Source organism: Corticium candelabrum, chromosome 5, assembly GCF_963422355.1.
Source record: "Corticium candelabrum chromosome 5, ooCorCand1.1, whole genome shotgun sequence".
NCBI lineage: Eukaryota > Metazoa > Porifera > Homoscleromorpha > Homosclerophorida > Plakinidae > Corticium > Corticium candelabrum.
Window position 1 is genome coordinate 6,269,052 of NC_085089.1, and position 17,154 is coordinate 6,286,205.

A 17,154-nucleotide genomic window follows, 5' to 3' on the forward strand; every position below is an offset into this window, starting at 1 on the left:
TTTGTTTTATTCAGATTCAGATTCTACTTTAGTTAGTGCAGCAGACCATGTTGCAGCCAGAAGGCCACACAGGGCTATTAGCAAGGTGAGGCCATTCGATGTACACTGTACACAATCTTTTACTCTTTGAAGCATTTGAAGGCAGCAAATCTTTCTTGGATTTCTTGAGGGAGGAGAGTGATAGAAGCAGTGATCCAGAGAGAACTTTTCAATAAAATAGCAATTTAATACACAATATCAACACAATATCAAAACGGGTAGTGTACATTTATAAGCCTTTGTTTTAGTGCAAGGCATATTGTAGTGATACTAGAATATGTCACGTGACCTTTAAGCATGCTGATTGGTCAATATGAGGTCTTTTATACATGATAGAGACTTCTGCTGTGATAGAGACCTGCAGTTCGGCTCGGTCAATTATCTCGTTGATAGACCCTCAGGCTTCAGGTCATGCTACTAACATTGATAGATCCTTACAACCGTGCTCTAACTATTACATTGTACTTGAGGGTCATGATCATAGCTCAAAATGTCAATGTATGATTAACACGTGATGCCTTTTGTGTGTGAATAGACTGTCATACGGCGTATCCCAGAAAAGGAAAACTGGGATTCAGTTGATGAGAGGCAACAAACTGAAAAGCAGCAAGTGACAGGTCATGATGAGCTCAGCAGCTCCTGTGCAAGTCTTAGTGAGTCCAAAGACTGGCGGCAAAAGTCAAAGTCAAAGTCCAAAATGCCTAAACGGATAGTTCTTCGGTAGTCTACAGTCATAATGATGGCAGCAGCATGTGTACTACTCTGCATATTGTTTTATTTACAACAGGAGGAAGAACGGCGAGTCTCGAGTGTTTGATGAATCTGTCTGCGAATCAGAACAGGGTAGAGTGAGCTCATTGTTTAACCAAAAGCATATCAAAGCGATTTGGTAAGCTCTGCGTAAATATATTATTCTGATAGGTGAGCAAAGGCCAGTTGTTCGTCTCAGAGAAGATAGCGACAGAGCACATTCCGAAGACTCTGTATGGAATCTACTTTTTAGTTTGTCAGAATTTCTGTATGGTGCTTTTGAGACAGGATGTGGAGAATCGTGTCGGTTTGCCAACAACTGTGGTGTCTCGACCTTCTTCATGTACAGTCAATTGGCTTGTTTAGCACTAGCCGTATTGTGCACATAGATTTGTCATTCTTGCAGTTATACGTCCTTTGCCACATCCAGCATTATCACGCCGAAAATCAGATCCTGTTGCCAGGTATTACATTGTGTTGACTGTGTGTGTGTGTGTGTGTGTGTGTGTGTGTGTGTGTGTGTGTGTGTGTGTGTGTGTGTGTGTGTGTGTGGTGTGTGTGTGTGTGTGTGTGTGTGTATGTGTGTGGTGTGTGTGTGTGTGTGTGTGTGTGTGTGTGTGTGTGTGTGTGTGTGTGTGTGTGTGTGTGTGTGTGTGTGTGTGTGTGTGTGTGTGTTTCTGCATGTCTGGTAGCTTTGAACATCCAGACCAGAGAGCTTGTGAAGCGCAGGACTCTAGTGTGGATCAAAACAATACTAAAATGATTTCGGAAGTACTTGTAAAAAAGCTATGCTAAATGGTAGTCTAACAGCCTAGAGTCGTTTTACCGAGTTCAATAACGAGATGGAAAAATACCATGCTTTATATGATGCAAACATATCATTTGTAAATGCCACCGGATCTCACCAATGAAGAAGAGACGTCTGCCGTGTTCGAGGCAGATATCTTGGTGGACGGCATGAAACGACGACTCTTTGATTCTGCGGCAGAACTCTGGCTAATCTAACTGCTCGACCAGTTGTCAAAGGTGATGGTCTAGCGACGCTGCTGTGCGTATCCTGTCACAGTAAGCTTGAAGAGACTGAGGAACTGGAGCTGGAACTAAAACTGTGCGCCAGACTCTAGTCACAGCACTGGCGTGCACTTAGCCGCCCAGGAGGATTTCACACGCGCAATCAGCGCTAGTTCACCTAGCATAACCAATTGCTACTAAACCAATCAGAATTTACAACCGACATTCTGGTTCTAAGACGCTGATTGACTTAGAAGGCTATTTCAGAAATCATTTTAGTATTGTACCATTCTGGTCCAGACTAGACTTCGCGCACATCGCGTGGTCTCTGGTCTGGAAGTTCGAGGCTACATGTCTGGTCTCGTGGTTTATCTGGAAAAAAATTTCAGGGGCATATTGAGGGATGGGGACATGAAGAATTTCTGTGTGTTTGATTGTGATATATGTTTTTGCTATCAGGTATCATGATTATCGCCAATATTGGTTAACATTCAAGGTGCCTGGTGAAGACAATAGGGACAGCTTACGTTGGAACTTGAGGGTAAGCTTAGCTTTTCTTGTATGGCATAATGGACACAGGTCACATAGCCATGAACTTGTTTTCAGGAGCAACTTTTACGTCCAGATCCTCTCCCTTACACTGTATATTCTGAATCACTCTGAGTTAGTCGAGAATGTTTTCATGTATTTGTGTTACTTTATTGTTTGTAGCGCCCTCGACGTATGCCACCCCCAAGCAGCTATATTCCTCCCCCAGAAAAGAAGCGCCAAGCTTTACGTTGGGAGACCAGACACAACATGGCAGCACCACATTAGAATAAAATAATAGAAACTAATTCTGATCAGATTTCCACAAATAGAACACAAACACAGGATAGACTATCTGTTCTTGTTAACCTACTTCTTGCTAAACAATACTTGTTAGGTGTAGAAACTACACATAGAATCTAAGATTATGGATGGATGATAGCTCAGTCACACAGAACTACCTAATGCTAATCACACTTGAGATCAAAGTTCTGTTCGAATGCCTGGACTATACTTGTCATGTTATGCATGGCCTTTTTGAAGATGTGACACTTAGTAACCGCCGGCGGCCTCTTTGACTGTGTCCACATACCGATTATGTCCTTTTCGTGACTGTGCCGGGCAAGCCCAGCTAACGCTCCTTTAGAGTAGTATCTTCGGAAAAATGCCTTTTCATTAGCATCTATTAGAGTAACTGCCTGTGGTGAGAGTTTGATTTGAATGATTGTCTTGCCATCTCCCGATAGTCCTGCTGCTGCACCTTCCGTCTCCATCTTCAGCAATAGGTCTATCACCATCTGGCCACTAGCAGGAAGTTCAGCTGTTGCTGATCCAACATAGATAGCTGTATATGTTTGTGATTTGATGGGTGAGCTAAGGTTATTGTCACTTGAACTGGGCATGCTCGTGGAAAGCCCCCTGTTTGGCAATGATCCTTCCAAATCTACAAAGAAGCTGCTGGTTGAACATCTCTCCCGACTCTGTAAACAGTCTATGGCACATGTGTCTTCCTGCAGAGGACATGAATCTGTACTAAGGCTTGTGTAAAAGTAGCTACGTGATGTTGGGTGTAATGTTATCTGTTTTTTTGCAACATAACTGCTTCTCCAACGTCTCAGACGAGAAACAAATTTCCCCAACGATCCATTCTAGGTAGAAAGCAAATTGATATATGAATACATGTTATGCAACCGGAATAATTCAAACCTCTCCTTTCTTGATAGGCTCTGTGAAGTTGTTTTTCATTCTGAATGCCTCCTGTACAGCAATACGAAGTGTTCTTGCTATTTTGGTTGCTACAGATGGTGAGGAAGATCGGAAACAATGGCATTCGTATCCAGATTGAGTGTCAAGGATGTAGCCAAATACGCGACTGTCCAATTCAAAGACGTCAATTGCCTTCACATTTTCTGGATTATGATTGCAGACATCCGTGGATAAGTCTTTCAGTTTACATACGATAGCCAACTTGTTCACAGACATCTGAACATGTACCGATTGGATGGGATCTCTATTATGAAGGAGGGTGTCAATGCACTCAAACAGAACTCCCTGTGGTTGTGAAGCAATAGTCATGCCCATGTATCTGCAGCAAAACTTGTTGTCTGGCATTTCGTCTGCAGTAGTATTTTCTTCCTGAAACAAAACACAGGCAATTTGGTAAAAAAATTGCTGATTCACTGTGGTATGCTGGCAGATGCTTATTCATGTAGTACACGCTTACTACACACCCAGACCTAGCATCCTAAACTTAATTAAGCATCTCCTGCTGTACCTTCAAGGGTCTTGTAGACACCATAGAAACTGAACCCATTAGGTGCCTTTTCCTTAGTTAATTACTGACTTCTACAACCTATTTATCACTTAATTATTACAGATAGATGTCCTAACACTGAAAATGTGGTTTTGTTGATATTTATAATTACCAGTATCTCTAAGCATGTAGTTTTCCTGTGGCTCTGTTCAGCATTCCAATTTCAATCAACTAAAAATTGAAAATATGATAATAGTTGCACGAATTACTTCTTGGCAAGTCAAATAGACACTAAAATGCAACTTGCTGTTAGTGGAATTCAAGATGCTCGGCGTTCTTTACATGTTATGAGATACCCTGGTATCTGAAATTCACAAAGCTAATAGTAAATAGGGGTAATTACCTTTGAAACAAAATCCAGATGCAGTTTATGATATGACAGACATTGAAGTCATTAGGGGTGTCCAAATGTTGGAAGGTTTCCATATTGGTGATGACTCAACCACTCTCCCCTCTAATCAACCTGTAACACTACAGTCACACACTGATTGAATGCACACAGTTTTTTGTGTGAACTAATGTGTAAATCTCATCTCCAGGTAAGTAACAGAGGTGCTAATTAGAAGACAACAGAGTGTCATTGTCATCTAGGCAAGCATAAACCATCTAGAAGCATTTCAAAGATCCTCTTCAATTACTATAATGGTAGCATTCAGGCATCAAACATTTTCAATAGTGATAGCATTTTGGCACCAAACATTTTAATAGGAACAATGTACAACCCCACCATTCCAGAAAAGAATTAACAGTTGTTTACATTGAGGCACCACTGCCACTGACTTAGTACCACTTAATTCATGACATGTTAGATCATACTTATGTTCCAGATATAGTCCTCAGCAAGGAATATTATACAAAATTGTCCAGTAGACTCAACACCTCTTGTAGTCAATATTAAACAACAACAAAGTTGCTGTAGTATTTGAGTACAGCCATATAGCATCATGCAGGCATAATCACTTCCTAACTTAACTCATTAAACAGTCATGATAATGTAGTGCCAATCAATTAAAGCATTGTTTGTTAGGCCTGTGGCAGTTGGTTACTAGGAACTAAAACTATAGAATTAAGAGACTGGCATATGTACAAGCAGGCAAGGCAAATATCAAAGCTGATTAGAAAACTAAAATCCAGGCAATGAAGTAACTCACCACATCATGATCAGAATGAAATAGAGCAGATACTTGTCGACACATCTGTAAGGCTCTGTTTTCCTCTTTGGCACTGAACACATGGCACATTGCAGCTTCATCAGTCACCACAACAAATCCTACCGCAAGAATACCAGCCACTTCACCAGCATCAATACCCTCAATCTGTTTAGTGGAAAAAGTCAGACCCTCCTTGTCCACACCAGGTCGAACCTCTAACTTTAAGGGACTTAGAATAACAGTCATCTCCACTCCTGTATCTTTAGACTGCTTTATCATCTGATCAGCTACTTCTCCAAGAACACCATAAGTTCTCTCAACTGATTGTGAGCCCAAGTATGACAAATGAAAAATATTATCTTCTGATAAGAAAGAGTAGGAGTTGTGTAACCCCGTAAGATCTCTTCTGTACTCTGTATCTCTTGGTTTTATTGCACATCCACAATCTGCTATTGATTCTGGACTTGGCGAGGCACCGTCTGACTTCATATCAACCAAATCTTGTTCAGTGAGTCCTAGTAAAGTTGCAGCCTTGCAAGAAATGAGATTTGGGTCAGACTTAGCTTTTTTCAGAGGAGGCCGAGGAGGCAAAGCTCGACGAGAATACAACGAACCGTCTGCAACCGGAGAAGAGGAAGAAACTCTGTTCTGAGAATCATCATCACGGCTAATAGCAGATCCATCAGTCTCCACCTCTTGTGAAGACTCCAGAGTAACTCTACTTTCGAAAACCTCGTCTAAATCGGCTGTTTCAGCCTTTGTCGGAGTCCTGCTTCCTAAAACGAACTGTTCATAATCGTCTCTTCCCTCTTTTGCCTTCCCCAAAAACTTCAAAGTGGCAACAGGAGTATGAGGAGGTGACAACGTACATGGAATCGACCGGCCGGAAGTCGGGGACGACTGAACTGGAACTCGGCGAAGCAGGTTTTCATAGTTGTCGCTCTTGACTGCTCCTGCCACCTCCAACATTGTTAACGTCCTATTGGGTGGATCTTTACTTTTGTCTGGAGACGTTATGGAGTACGAAGATGAAGAGAAGTCAACGTCAGCATACTGGATAACGCCGCCGTTCCGACGTTTTCCTGGCCCAGACTTCACGGTCGTCGGTGAACGATTATTAGTTAGTTTACCTCTGACAGCGCTTGGAGAGGAGTGCTCTTTGAGCGCAATGTGTTCGGATTCCCTTGTCTCTCTGGAAGGAGCAAACTCGACGAACGTCACTGGGTTGATTTGAGCGTACACTGTCTCACGACGCTCTCGCGGTTCGGTGTCGAGTGTATTGCTTATGACAGCGTCGCAATCTACAGAACAGAAAGCCTTCTGCTGCGCCATAACTGCAGAGACGGTAATGATCGGTACGGTGATCGAACGCAATGAGCACGTGAGTGGGCGTACTCGTTCGGCTTAAGGGTTGGTTTCCGGTATATCGCAGATGGCGGCGCTTTGAGACAAGAGGCAAGAACGTCAACGGAAATTGCTCAACAATCGCAGTAATTTAACTGAAAAGATTCAGTTACCTACCGCTAGGCAAAGTCCTAAAACAAAACAGCAGCTGTAAGGAATTAATTATATTCTCAGTGAATTGTTTCGCAAATCACTGGAAACGTATACCACATGCACACCTTCGCACTCCCACATACGTCCGTATGTTGGGTGTACAGTATCGATCATTTTCACTATTTCACAGTAAATCAGGATTCACGGTAATCAGGAAACACAGTTCTATACCTACTTGTGTGATCATATATACGAAGTGGATCCACAGCTGCAGTGATATGTAATATCGGTAAACACAACTACAACTACCTTTGTCATATCGACAAACGCTACAAAATAAGCGTTTCTGTTACCACATAGTTGTATATACATAGAACCTAGTTAGGGCAGACTTCAACATCAGAAAGAGAGTCTGCGTTTTCTCAAGACTGGGTTGAGGACTATTGCCATGAATAGTAAGCGTAAACGAAAATATTAGTACAGCGCCCAAGACGTCATCTTTGCAGCTACCAAGTATTCGGACATACAGTTGCCACAACACAAGTTGAAATTTGGTCTACATTGTTCCAGACCAATGTATTAATTAAAATACAATTCATATTTATGGTATTGTAACAAATTATGATATTGTAACAAATGAAACTATCAATGAGACTACTCAAGATTGTCAACAACTGACTGCAGTAACTCATCCACAGGCAAGTTAGTGACTTCACTAGAAAAGAGATCCGAAGCCACGTTTTTAAGCAACTTTGTAACATTACTTCTCAGTCGTTCCAACTCAGCAGCGGTATCCACCAATGAGTTAAATATTTCAGCAGGACTTTGCTTGTAGAACTCAACAGCAAGTTGACGCTTTTCAGATGACAAATAGTTTTTAAGAGCTTGGGGTAAACTAAATGGGTGTTTCTTGTCCTCTGAGCTTCTATTTCTGCTAGTTACTGGACACTTATCATCAAGTATAATTACATCATCATCATCATCATCATCATCTTTGTCTAGACATGTAGTTTCAGTCTCCTCCCTAGGAGATGTTGAATTCAAAACATTGTTTTCTGGCGCAGGGACCTTACTATTATGAGGTCCTGTACTAAGAGATCCTGTACAAATAGATTGTGATGAATGAGGAGGTAGAAAAATTGTCTCAGACCGCTTTCTCTTTCTGCTGTTAGTCCCACTATATACAAGCAAAACACTTCTTCAGGTACATATATACATACTCAACATAGACACCGATTATAACTTTTGTCTTATTATTATTACATTCAAAACAGGTGTTTCAGTAATTGCTCTTACCTGACACTTGTTGCAGCAATGTGAGTGGGGGAAACTGATTCTGCCAGTTGTAGCAACATCATATAATTTTGTCCATTATCACTGCCTTGTTGTGAAGATGCTGCATCAGCACACAACCATTAATTAAGTGTAGAAAACATTTACTGCATGCAGCTTTGCATTTTTACATACTGCCACGTGTGAGGTGAGTGGGAGATGTAGTTGGCAATGTGTTAACTAAAATGCAACTGGCAGGTGACTGGATTGGCAAACTATTAATGGATGAAGACTGCAACACTGGAATAGCTTGGTTATTTGTTCTCATTTGCACTAACAGTGGCGATTCCTGTAGTCAAACTAAGCTCATCAATAAATACTCATAAACAAAACAGCAACATCACAAACCATTGTACTGACTGGAACAAACTGCTGTTGCTGTGCACGTCTCACATCTACGACATTTCTAATGACATCTTGACGAGCTCTGACTGTTAGTTCTGCTGCATAAGTTTGCTTCAACCTTCAACCCAAACATCACGGCCATACTGCAGATTTTGAAAAGCAAAGTATAAAATAGCACACTTTGAAGTTTGTTCAGGCTTCTCTTGCTTGATCTGCCAACATAAATAAATAACCAAAAAGTCTACTAATAAAACAGAAAAATTGAAACTTCTCACCACGTCAGCTTCCCTAACATCCAACAACAACCGTTCCCTACACAGACAAATAAAAGCTTGCCAAGTCTGCACTAATTACCACCCACATCTTATTACTTTTGCATCTTTCTCTTTTCCTTTTTGTCATAGGCCTGCACAAACTCATCATTGACATCCTCCTCTTCCTCTGGAACACCGCATGACCGAAAATTAAGATCTGGATTCAAATCGCAAAACCACTTTTCTGGTAAGCTGTCTGGATCAGTTCCAAGGGGTAGTTTCCGCCATTTTAGACAATCGGGATAATCACACTGAACCCATGTCTGATCTGGACCTCTGATATGAAAAGCACGTTCTAATAAAAATTTATGAAGTCGGTAGCAAATCTACTGACACAATGTCCACTGGTGAATCTACATCAACAGATGAATCGGCTGCTTGATTCTCTGAATTTCGTGACGAGACTAAATTCTTTTTCTCAAACCTATCATAAATGAAAGGTAACAAACCAAACACCAACATCATACAAATTATGCAATTGATCATACCAATACTCATTCAGCTTGGCTCCAAGTGCAACAAGACAAGCCCTATTAAAATATTAGCAAACCACAGCAATGAAGTAACAGAAATATCCACACAACAATCACTATTAGACCAAAATCTATGCCTACAATAATCAAATCATGAGTGTGTGATCGCTTCTGACTGTATAATATAATAACAAAGTCCATCAGCCACTGGGGTCCGGGTGGGACTTCAGGTGCCCACACCACAGTTGGCGTCGCAGTCGGTGCTCCTGCGAGCACCTGGCCAGGCTCCAGGAGATTGCTTAGCATGGCCCATAGCTCCTGCTTAGTGCACAGGAACCCAGCCTGGGGGCATTACCGTTTAACAGCAGCTCCTTATCCATTTGCCATAATACATCAATTCGGTTTCCTATGTAACAATTTTTAAGAAATATTGCTTGTTAGTATTCTTGTAACGTAAAATTATTCAATTGTGTTCAAGGATGCAACACTATACACATTATATCTATGTCTACATTATATCTATGTGTACATACCGATATGCCACATTATATTCAAAATCTTGTTTGTTGTGTGTTGGATGAAGAAAGTTGCATTCGATAACACCAACAACACCGACACCACGCCCATTGTTCTGCAACAACAAAAAAATGAGATAAATCCCTGGTAAACGTACATAAACAGTTAGCTATAAGCAACTGAATAGGTTCACTTGACAATGCATATTGACTATCTCTGAACAAAATAGACTGTTATACTTTTACAAAAGAGGCCTAAAGTATTTGCAAACTACATATATAAACAAGCAAGTCTGCTCAAATATTAACAATTTCATAGACCCTGTGCTTATAGACCAATACTTGTATTATGTCACGGCAAATCACCTGCATTCATCACCTATCATCATCTTCAAAATGCACCTACACCTGTGTAGTACTTTCTAGTTCAACAATACTACCCATAACCACAAAACAACACAAGAAGCTTGATATGTTAATATTAATCAAAAGTCCAATGATGTCTATAGCTGTTGAGAGGAGTGGAACAAAAAGCACGTTCTAAAACACGTGGAGTGCGTGCGAGGAGAACTGGGTAGAGTCTAGTAACAAACTAAACTTTTTCTAGTAGCAACGACTATGAGCCAATACATTGTGTTACTCACATTCATATTGCTGCTTTTGACTGTACAGAGTAAACTAAAGCAAGCTTTTGTACCAAAGTATTTAAATGCAAATTTACGATCAATTGCTTAAACAAAGTCATAATCCAATCTACTAGATTGACTATTTAGCAATTAAAATGTGTGGTTGTTATTTACCTTCACTTGATTTCCAACCCTCACATAGCCTTTTATGAGCCGGTTATGGTGATACATCATGACACCATAATGATGACGCTTTGGACTGAATCCAAACACAATCTTCACACGTTTCTGTGTTTGTAATCAAAGTCAGGACAAACAACCACAAGTAATGCAGAAGAATTCGGTTTTGGTTTGGTTTGGATACGTTCAACTCTCTTGGTCGATAAACATCAACCTCAGTATGTGTTAGACTCTTAGCGATCGCTTGAGTTTGAACTTTCTTCCCTCTTAGATAAATTTTCATGCTTGGCTTCAGATACAGAATGCTACAGTATGCCTGCACAAATATCAATGAGCAACACTAGCATCAAAGTCATAATATATATATATATATATATATATATATATATATATATATATATATATATACAGTAGGACCTCAAAGATACGAACACCAGACAACCGAACTGACCGGTCAACCGAACAGCATGCTCTAGCGCGAGCGCGCGCTCTTGCAAAATTTGATCACGTAATGTAGCCACGCGCACGCGCACTTTTGCTTTTGAGAGAGCTCCTGGACCTTGCAGGACAAAAAAGGGGTTCTGCCTTGAAGCAAAAGACAATGGATTGTTATTTTAGTAACCCTTGAATTCGTTCTTACACTCTCACAGTTACTGTAGTTCACGTACTTATCCTTTTTGTTAGCCATACAGTGTACTCCTGTTTTCACAAGTTATGTAATCATCGATATTACAAACTTCAGACTTATGAACATTTCACAATTACGAACACCCAATTTCCCGAGGTGTTCGTATCTTTGAGGTCCTACTGTATATATATATATATAAATCTGTACCCGTAATGAGTAGTCCATAGCTGGATGCCAGTCTTCACGATCCTGCTTCTTGTATTTACCTTTCGCTGAGCTGTGGTGTGCATCATCTGGAATCATGATATCTGTGATGTCTGTGGCCAAGTCAAATTCTAAGTGTCCATCTATAGTTTGTCGCAAGTTGTAGATGATTATGTGTGTCCCTGTTCCACTCTTCTTGAAGTGCTGCTTGAACTGGCTTAGTAGTTCTGCTTCTGAGTGAAAAAGAGAGTACGTCTTGATTGCTGTTAGACTATTCTCGGCATCAACAGTTGGAATCACAGCTAATAACTAAGTCAAGGTTGGTCACTACTGTAACTTACTCTGCCTGCATGCAATTTGTCATAACGTTGTCTGTCTGCCTGTCTGTCCAGCCATGTGCCTAACAACAAACTTGTCACCCCATCCGTCACCATTTGTCTCCCTGCTTATCAAAACATTTGCATGTTCCCCTCTTCCCATATAAACCAATGGGCAACTTGTTGTCTCTACACATGTTTTTTACTCATTCTCTCTAATAGCAAGGATACTGTCGCTTGACCTCGTCCATGACACTATCGGAACTAGAATGGTCTCAGCATTTATAGCCGCCAAGTAAGACTGTGATAGAAAACCAACACTCATTGTGTCTTTGTGCATTGTAAACACAAGTGCATCTTTCCCTAGGCGCATGCTGCCGGACTTGAAACCATTCCCATAGTGTCCAATGGGCTTGTGTTTATCATCCAAAAACACATCCTACAACACAGAATAGTTGGCTATAACATCCAAGAGTGACTTTCACAGGGTCACTAGCCTTGTCACAAAATCCAAAACTGTAACATGACAACAAAATATTAGCAACCAATGAACCAATTAATTAAATTAAGAAGTAAACCTGAGCATCCTGTGCAGTCCGTCTGCATCCATTCCTTTTCCATCATCAGTAAAGGTGAAGCAAAACCTTTCAAATTCACCATGCCGTTTCAGTTCAATATTCAATACACGTGCTTTTACATCAGGGTCGTAAGCATTGTCTACAACAGTAAACTACTAATTATTGACACATTTACATCCACAAATACTTTGTATTGTTAGGAATAGCTACAGTAGTAGAGCCAAATTCTAGGTGGTCCCCTTAATTAATTCTACTTGCCCGTCCAGAGTGCTTGCCTAGCACTAAGCAGTAATTATCCCGTACCTACTCTTGTATCACCCCACCCCCATAGCACGTCAGCATAGTCTGTAAAGTATAGGATGGGGTCTTGTAGAGGACATAAGACATTTAGCTGCTAATTGATAAAAGTGTTTGACTAATTACTACAACTTAAGTTTGCTATAACAACCATTGCTATTACCAGTACTATCTAATAGTCCTCTGTCATCTCAGATTCAATAAAGCCTTCGAATTCTGCGTCAGAGTCGGAGTCAGAAAACAACAGGTCTGCAACTTCTTGTTTCAGTTCACTTTTACTCAGAGGAAAATGGTCAAGGAGCTCGTCATCTTGTGAGCCCAAAGCCGCACTTGAAATACCACAACGGAAATACGACTTCACGATTGTGTTGTCTCTGATAGCCGTGACTCTGATGTCCAATTCAGCAGGTTTGTGGTGACAGTGGCGGGTGCACAGTTGCTGCCATCCTTGACACTACTGAGCTATGTTGACGATGCCATTCTATGATGAGGCACTTCTTTTCAGATTCTACTGTAAGAGAGAGAGAATGTACTGCTGAATGATGTCGGTTCAGTTCTAGCCAGGCATGCTCTAAGGCGTAGCGGGCCGCTACGCATTCAGAGCTGACCGCTACACCTCCAATATATACTGGCTACGCATGTACTGTACGCGGCACACATGCACACATGCACTCCCTCTCCAGAAGTTAGACAAAGACAAAGAGGAGGGACTAGCTACTTAAACGGTTTATCAGAGTGATAATGAGGAAGAAGATGAGACTTGTCAATCACGAGTCTCTAACTGCATTGGAAAGTATAGTAATTGGATTTGTTGCATCATAACAATAATGAGATAGTTTATGTGTACTACAGTAGGTATCCTAAACCACCCCCAAACCAACGATAATTTTTATTTCAGAAATTTGCACAGGCACTACATGTCACGCCCACATGCCAGACTCATGTGTCATGCCCACATGCCAGACTCATGTGTCACGCCCATACCGCTATATGCCTTCCAAAAATTCTGGCTAGAACCCTGCACCCTACTGTAAATCCAGAAATTTTCATACTCAAATTTTAGTACTTTTGCCCATAAAGTAGTTTGTACGCATCTTATTTTCATACGGAACATCAGCACTGTACTGTAGTTCACGGGATGCACTGAATTCAAGTGCATCTATCTATAAATTTTAGTATTTATGTTATTTTAGTGTACAACCAGGTATCTGTACGAAAATAATTAAAATTTCATGAATACAAATTTTTTGGATTTACAGTATGTGCTAAATTTTTCTCATCTGAGTGCCAATGAACACCAATTAAGTGAAGTTTGGTGCAAAAATGTTAGAGCTGGGCCAAAGTTGGGGATGGGGGCTTGAAGGACAATGGGGTAATAGACAAGAGTACAGTATGTACGGTAGTCGTAGAACCAAAACACATCAACCCCACCCATGATGAGAAAACTTGTAGTAAGCAAATCCTAACATTACTGAACAAATATGGACATGGTGTGTCAGACTAATTGCAAGACTTGAAACAAGCATCCCACAAACGTTTGATGTAGAGACATTAAAGGAGAACTCTCACCAAAATCAACAATTTCTCAGATGAAAGCTGTCACTTCATGAGACAACCCTTTGCAACCATTTACTGCAAACGTTTACCGTAAAAAAATAAAGCATTGAAATTACCTGTGTGGGCGTGTTTAGTACCTGCATGCGGCAAGAGCGTAACTCTGATTGCTGGTTAGTAAGGAAGACCGATACCTGTGCACTTTTCAAGGTAAGGATTATGAGACATACCGTATTCGCCTGTAATAACGCACTGGGCATATAGAAAAGAAACACTTTTTTGGGCGTATACTAGGGCATGGGCATTATTCTGGTCCTAGGCGTATACATGGTCGCAAAATGCTGTTGTTTGGCCAGTCATCATCTAAATACTTGAAGACAGAAATACCACAATGCTTGTAATTACCCAGTTGCAAGATCAAAGGTACTGGTATCCATACAGCATCAGCATACATGGAGAAACTAAACACTATACACACTGAGACGAATGTGTTCTGCAGAACCCATTTTGTTTTGTCTGCGCATGCGTATCCTGGGCTTATACTTGGGCATGGACATAGTTGGGCATGGGCATAGTTGGACATGGGCGTTTTTTGGAGTTGAAAGTTCTGACCTGTTGCACATGGACATATATACGGGCATGGGCGTTATTTCGGTATGAGCATTATTACGGGCGAATACGGTATAGTGGAAAGTTGTGATTTATTGACTAAAGCAAGCCGGGACCCAAACTTATCACACAAGTATTGACTGTGTCAATACAACTGTGGAGTCTCAATAGGAGACCCTTCTTAGATTAGTTCATAGATCATGCCTCGCTGCATTTTGGGTGCATTAGGAGCACTTGGTATGGTTAAACCTAAAGTAGTTACTTCCAAACGAGGACAGAGAGTAACACTTCATGCTACATACGGGGAATCGTACGAACAACTCGTTGCCATTCTCTGCTTCTGTGGCTGGCTGGACCGTAAGCTTCCTGCAAGAAGATACTACGCCTTGTATCTTTCTCTCAACAAGTTCTAGTATTTGGTGAGAGTTCCTTATTATTAATTAGACATGAATGTCTTTCAAGTTTGAACCAAACCAAGGTCTCATTTTTTTATTAATTAAGATATAATTTCCTCAAGGAAACTCTCAAAGAGGACAATCCTATTCATTGCAAAGACATAGTTTTCAGTGTCCTTAGCTCTTTGATGTTATACAAAAAGCTGACACAACTGACAGCAAGCTGTCTTCGCTGCAACCGCTACTCAGATCCCATTATGGAGCGCTTTTGACTGGGCTCTTCCAGAAGAGGCTCCGTGTGCACACGCCTCTCCCGGGTAATACAGTTCTGCCGCTATAGTCGGAAGAGCCAACTCTATACCAACTCTGCTGCCGGTTGGAAGAGCCTGCCCCTCTTCCAACCTCTTCCAGCTCTGCGTTGGAAGAAGTTGGAAGAGGAACGTGGTCTTCTAGACTCTTCCGGAAGAAGATGGAAGAGCCCAATCAAATGTGCCCATGGTCTAAGCAAGACCAAACTTTGACACCAAAATGATACAGCCAGGGTACTTCCTTGCAACTGGCCACTTCTCCATGCATATAAGCAAAGTGTACAGTTTCCCTAGTAGAATATGCAGCAAACAATAATTCCTGCAGTTCAGAACCAACTGACTTTAGAACCTGCAACAAAACAATTTATTACTTGTTTGGTCTCCTTGCATGCAGGTTTGCAAAGACGGTGCTTGTAATTCCTCAAATAGGTTCTGATTGTCAAATTCTGAAGAACTGGTTTGGGTGTGTGGCCATGGGTTACAGGGTTAGCTCAGCCTCATTGACTTCTACAGCTGTTATGTCTAGACAGCTAGATAACTTTGCTGCAATGCCTGATGAGTTTGTGACCCTGCACAATGATATTGCTCACTTAATGAACAGATAAGAAATACATAATAAATTTAATGCCCGTCAGGATGAGAATCTAATTAATCACCTAATCCCTGCTAAACGAAAAACAAACAAAAATTGGTTTGGTCAAAGCTTGTGTTGTTTCAGTGTACTTTTCAGGATGCCTTATTCATCAAGCCTGTCGCAAAGAAAACGGTACACTAGCAGACGAAGTGCATGGCTAAATCAACACGTGCACTCAAGCCTGTTGGTCGCTTTTGAAGAACAGTGATATTCAAGCATTCGTTATTTGTACAGTGCTACTAGAAACCTCATATGCGCTCACCTATCAGCTCCGCTACAGCACTGAAAGGCCAGTTGTGGCTAGTCGAGTTGCTTTCCAAGTATTTTGGAGAAAGCTGCACAACAGACAGCATCAGCGTTTGGATTTTATGCAAGATTTAGAACGAACTGTTTACCTGACTTTGCCTGATTCCGTTTTCATGGCAGAGTGCGACCGCCATAACAAGAAGACCTCCCGGATATTTAGGTGTACATGTTACACCTACTGCTGCTACACCTACATGTTTTTACAGTACACTCAAACCTCCCTTATCCGGGCAATATGGGACAGGGGAGTGCCCGTATTTCAGAAAGTCCGGATACAAGAAAGTGGTAACGCGCGTTAGCTTTGGAGTCCCAGACCACCTTAATGTACATGTCCAATGTACTCTAATTCTGTCATGTACTAAGTGCCATTCTCCGCTTCTTAGCATATTCTTCTGGTGCTTCGGCAGCAAACACGTGGTCTTTGATTTTATCACGATGTTTCCACACGTCCACCACAGTAGACTTCGGAATTCCGAAGATTTCCTAGGCGTGTCTCTGTGACTGACCTTTGCCGATTTCATCAATGACCTTGAGCTTCGTTTCAAGACTGATGCAGGCGCGCTTTCATTTCTTCAAAGCCATACTCCCACGCACTGGCGCGTGAATGCGACTGAACATACGGGAGTTTGTTGTTTACGCGGTGTGTAACCTCGGAGCCCCAAGACATATATGCGCAGGGTTTCCGAGGGTGCAAAGGTGCCGGTCTAGGGAGGTGCCCGGATCTCGGAGGTCCGGATAAGGGAGGTTTGA

The 17,154-nt window shown here is 41.4% G+C and overlaps 3 protein-coding genes across 4 annotated transcripts in view; 1 reads left to right on the plus strand and 2 right to left on the minus strand.

Moving 5' to 3' along the window:
* The window catches only part of LOC134179979 (centriolar and ciliogenesis-associated protein HYLS1-like), a 4,531-nt gene extending 1,883 nt beyond the window's left edge, over positions 1–2,648 (plus strand). The window contains exons 3-11 of the mRNA XM_062647027.1: positions 15–85; positions 575–759; positions 827–882; positions 961–1,022; positions 1,078–1,132; positions 1,196–1,253; positions 2,260–2,341; positions 2,407–2,442; positions 2,512–2,648. Of these exons, the coding sequence (XP_062503011.1) occupies positions 15–85; positions 575–759; positions 827–882; positions 961–1,022; positions 1,078–1,132; positions 1,196–1,253; positions 2,260–2,341; positions 2,407–2,442; positions 2,512–2,616 (710 nt within the window). The 3' untranslated portion in view covers positions 2,617–2,648. The remainder of the gene's footprint in view (positions 1–14; positions 86–574; positions 760–826; positions 883–960; positions 1,023–1,077; positions 1,133–1,195; positions 1,254–2,259; positions 2,342–2,406; positions 2,443–2,511) is intronic.
* On the minus strand, positions 2,600–6,646 carry LOC134179978 (uncharacterized). The gene is made up of 3 exons (XM_062647026.1): positions 5,293–6,646; positions 3,535–3,963; positions 2,600–3,476 (listed from the first exon to the last, which is right to left on the minus strand). The coding sequence occupies exons 1-3, from the start codon at positions 6,622–6,624 to the stop codon at positions 2,796–2,798; spliced, it is 2,442 nt and encodes an 813-aa protein (XP_062503010.1). The 5' UTR covers positions 6,625–6,646; the 3' UTR covers positions 2,600–2,795.
* A 693-nt stretch (positions 6,647–7,339) lies between these two features.
* LOC134179536 (MORC family CW-type zinc finger protein 3-like) lies at positions 7,340–16,613 on the minus strand. Of its 2 annotated transcripts, XM_062646457.1 has the most exons (18): positions 16,494–16,613; positions 16,361–16,433; positions 12,302–12,440; positions 12,221–12,239; positions 11,955–12,162; positions 11,410–11,708; positions 10,759–10,890; positions 10,569–10,682; positions 9,787–9,884; positions 9,269–9,310; positions 9,115–9,204; positions 8,838–9,056; positions 8,742–8,778; positions 8,647–8,678; positions 8,470–8,584; positions 8,257–8,410; positions 8,086–8,185; positions 7,340–7,966 (listed from the first exon to the last, which is right to left on the minus strand). In XM_062646457.1, the coding sequence occupies exons 1-18, from the start codon at positions 16,536–16,538 to the stop codon at positions 7,444–7,446; spliced, it is 2,439 nt and encodes an 812-aa protein (XP_062502441.1). In that variant the 5' UTR covers positions 16,539–16,613; the 3' UTR covers positions 7,340–7,443. The 2 variants fall into 2 exon arrangements, with proteins under 2 accessions (XP_062502441.1, XP_062502442.1); XM_062646458.1 differs by lacking the exons at positions 16,361–16,433; positions 16,494–16,613 and adding an exon at positions 12,762–12,838.
* Between the last annotated feature and the right edge of the window lie 541 nt (positions 16,614–17,154).

Excerpts from the sequence above, each read along its gene's own strand:
- LOC134179536 (XM_062646457.1), bottom strand. The coding sequence starts at position 16,538 with ATGGCGGTCGCACTCTGCCATGAAAACGGAATCAGGCAAAGTCAG. Across the intron at positions 9,311-9,786 it reads GAATATAATGTGGCATATCG|GGCTTGTCTTGTTGCACTTG; the intron begins GTATGTACACAT and ends ATATTTTAATAG. Across the intron at positions 8,779-8,837 it reads GAAAAGAGAAAGATGCAAAA|GGAACGGTTGTTGTTGGATG; the intron begins GTAATAAGATGT and ends TTGTCTGTGTAG.
- LOC134179978 (XM_062647026.1), bottom strand. The coding sequence starts at position 6,624 with ATGGCGCAGCAGAAGGCTTTCTGTTCTGTAGATTGCGACGCTGTCATA. Across the intron at positions 3,964-5,292 it reads TTCATTCTGATCATGATGTG|GAAGAAAATACTACTGCAGA; the intron begins GTGAGTTACTTC and ends GTTTTGTTTCAG. Across the intron at positions 3,477-3,534 it reads AGCCTATCAAGAAAGGAGAG|AATGGATCGTTGGGGAAATT; the intron begins GTTTGAATTATT and ends CTTTCTACCTAG.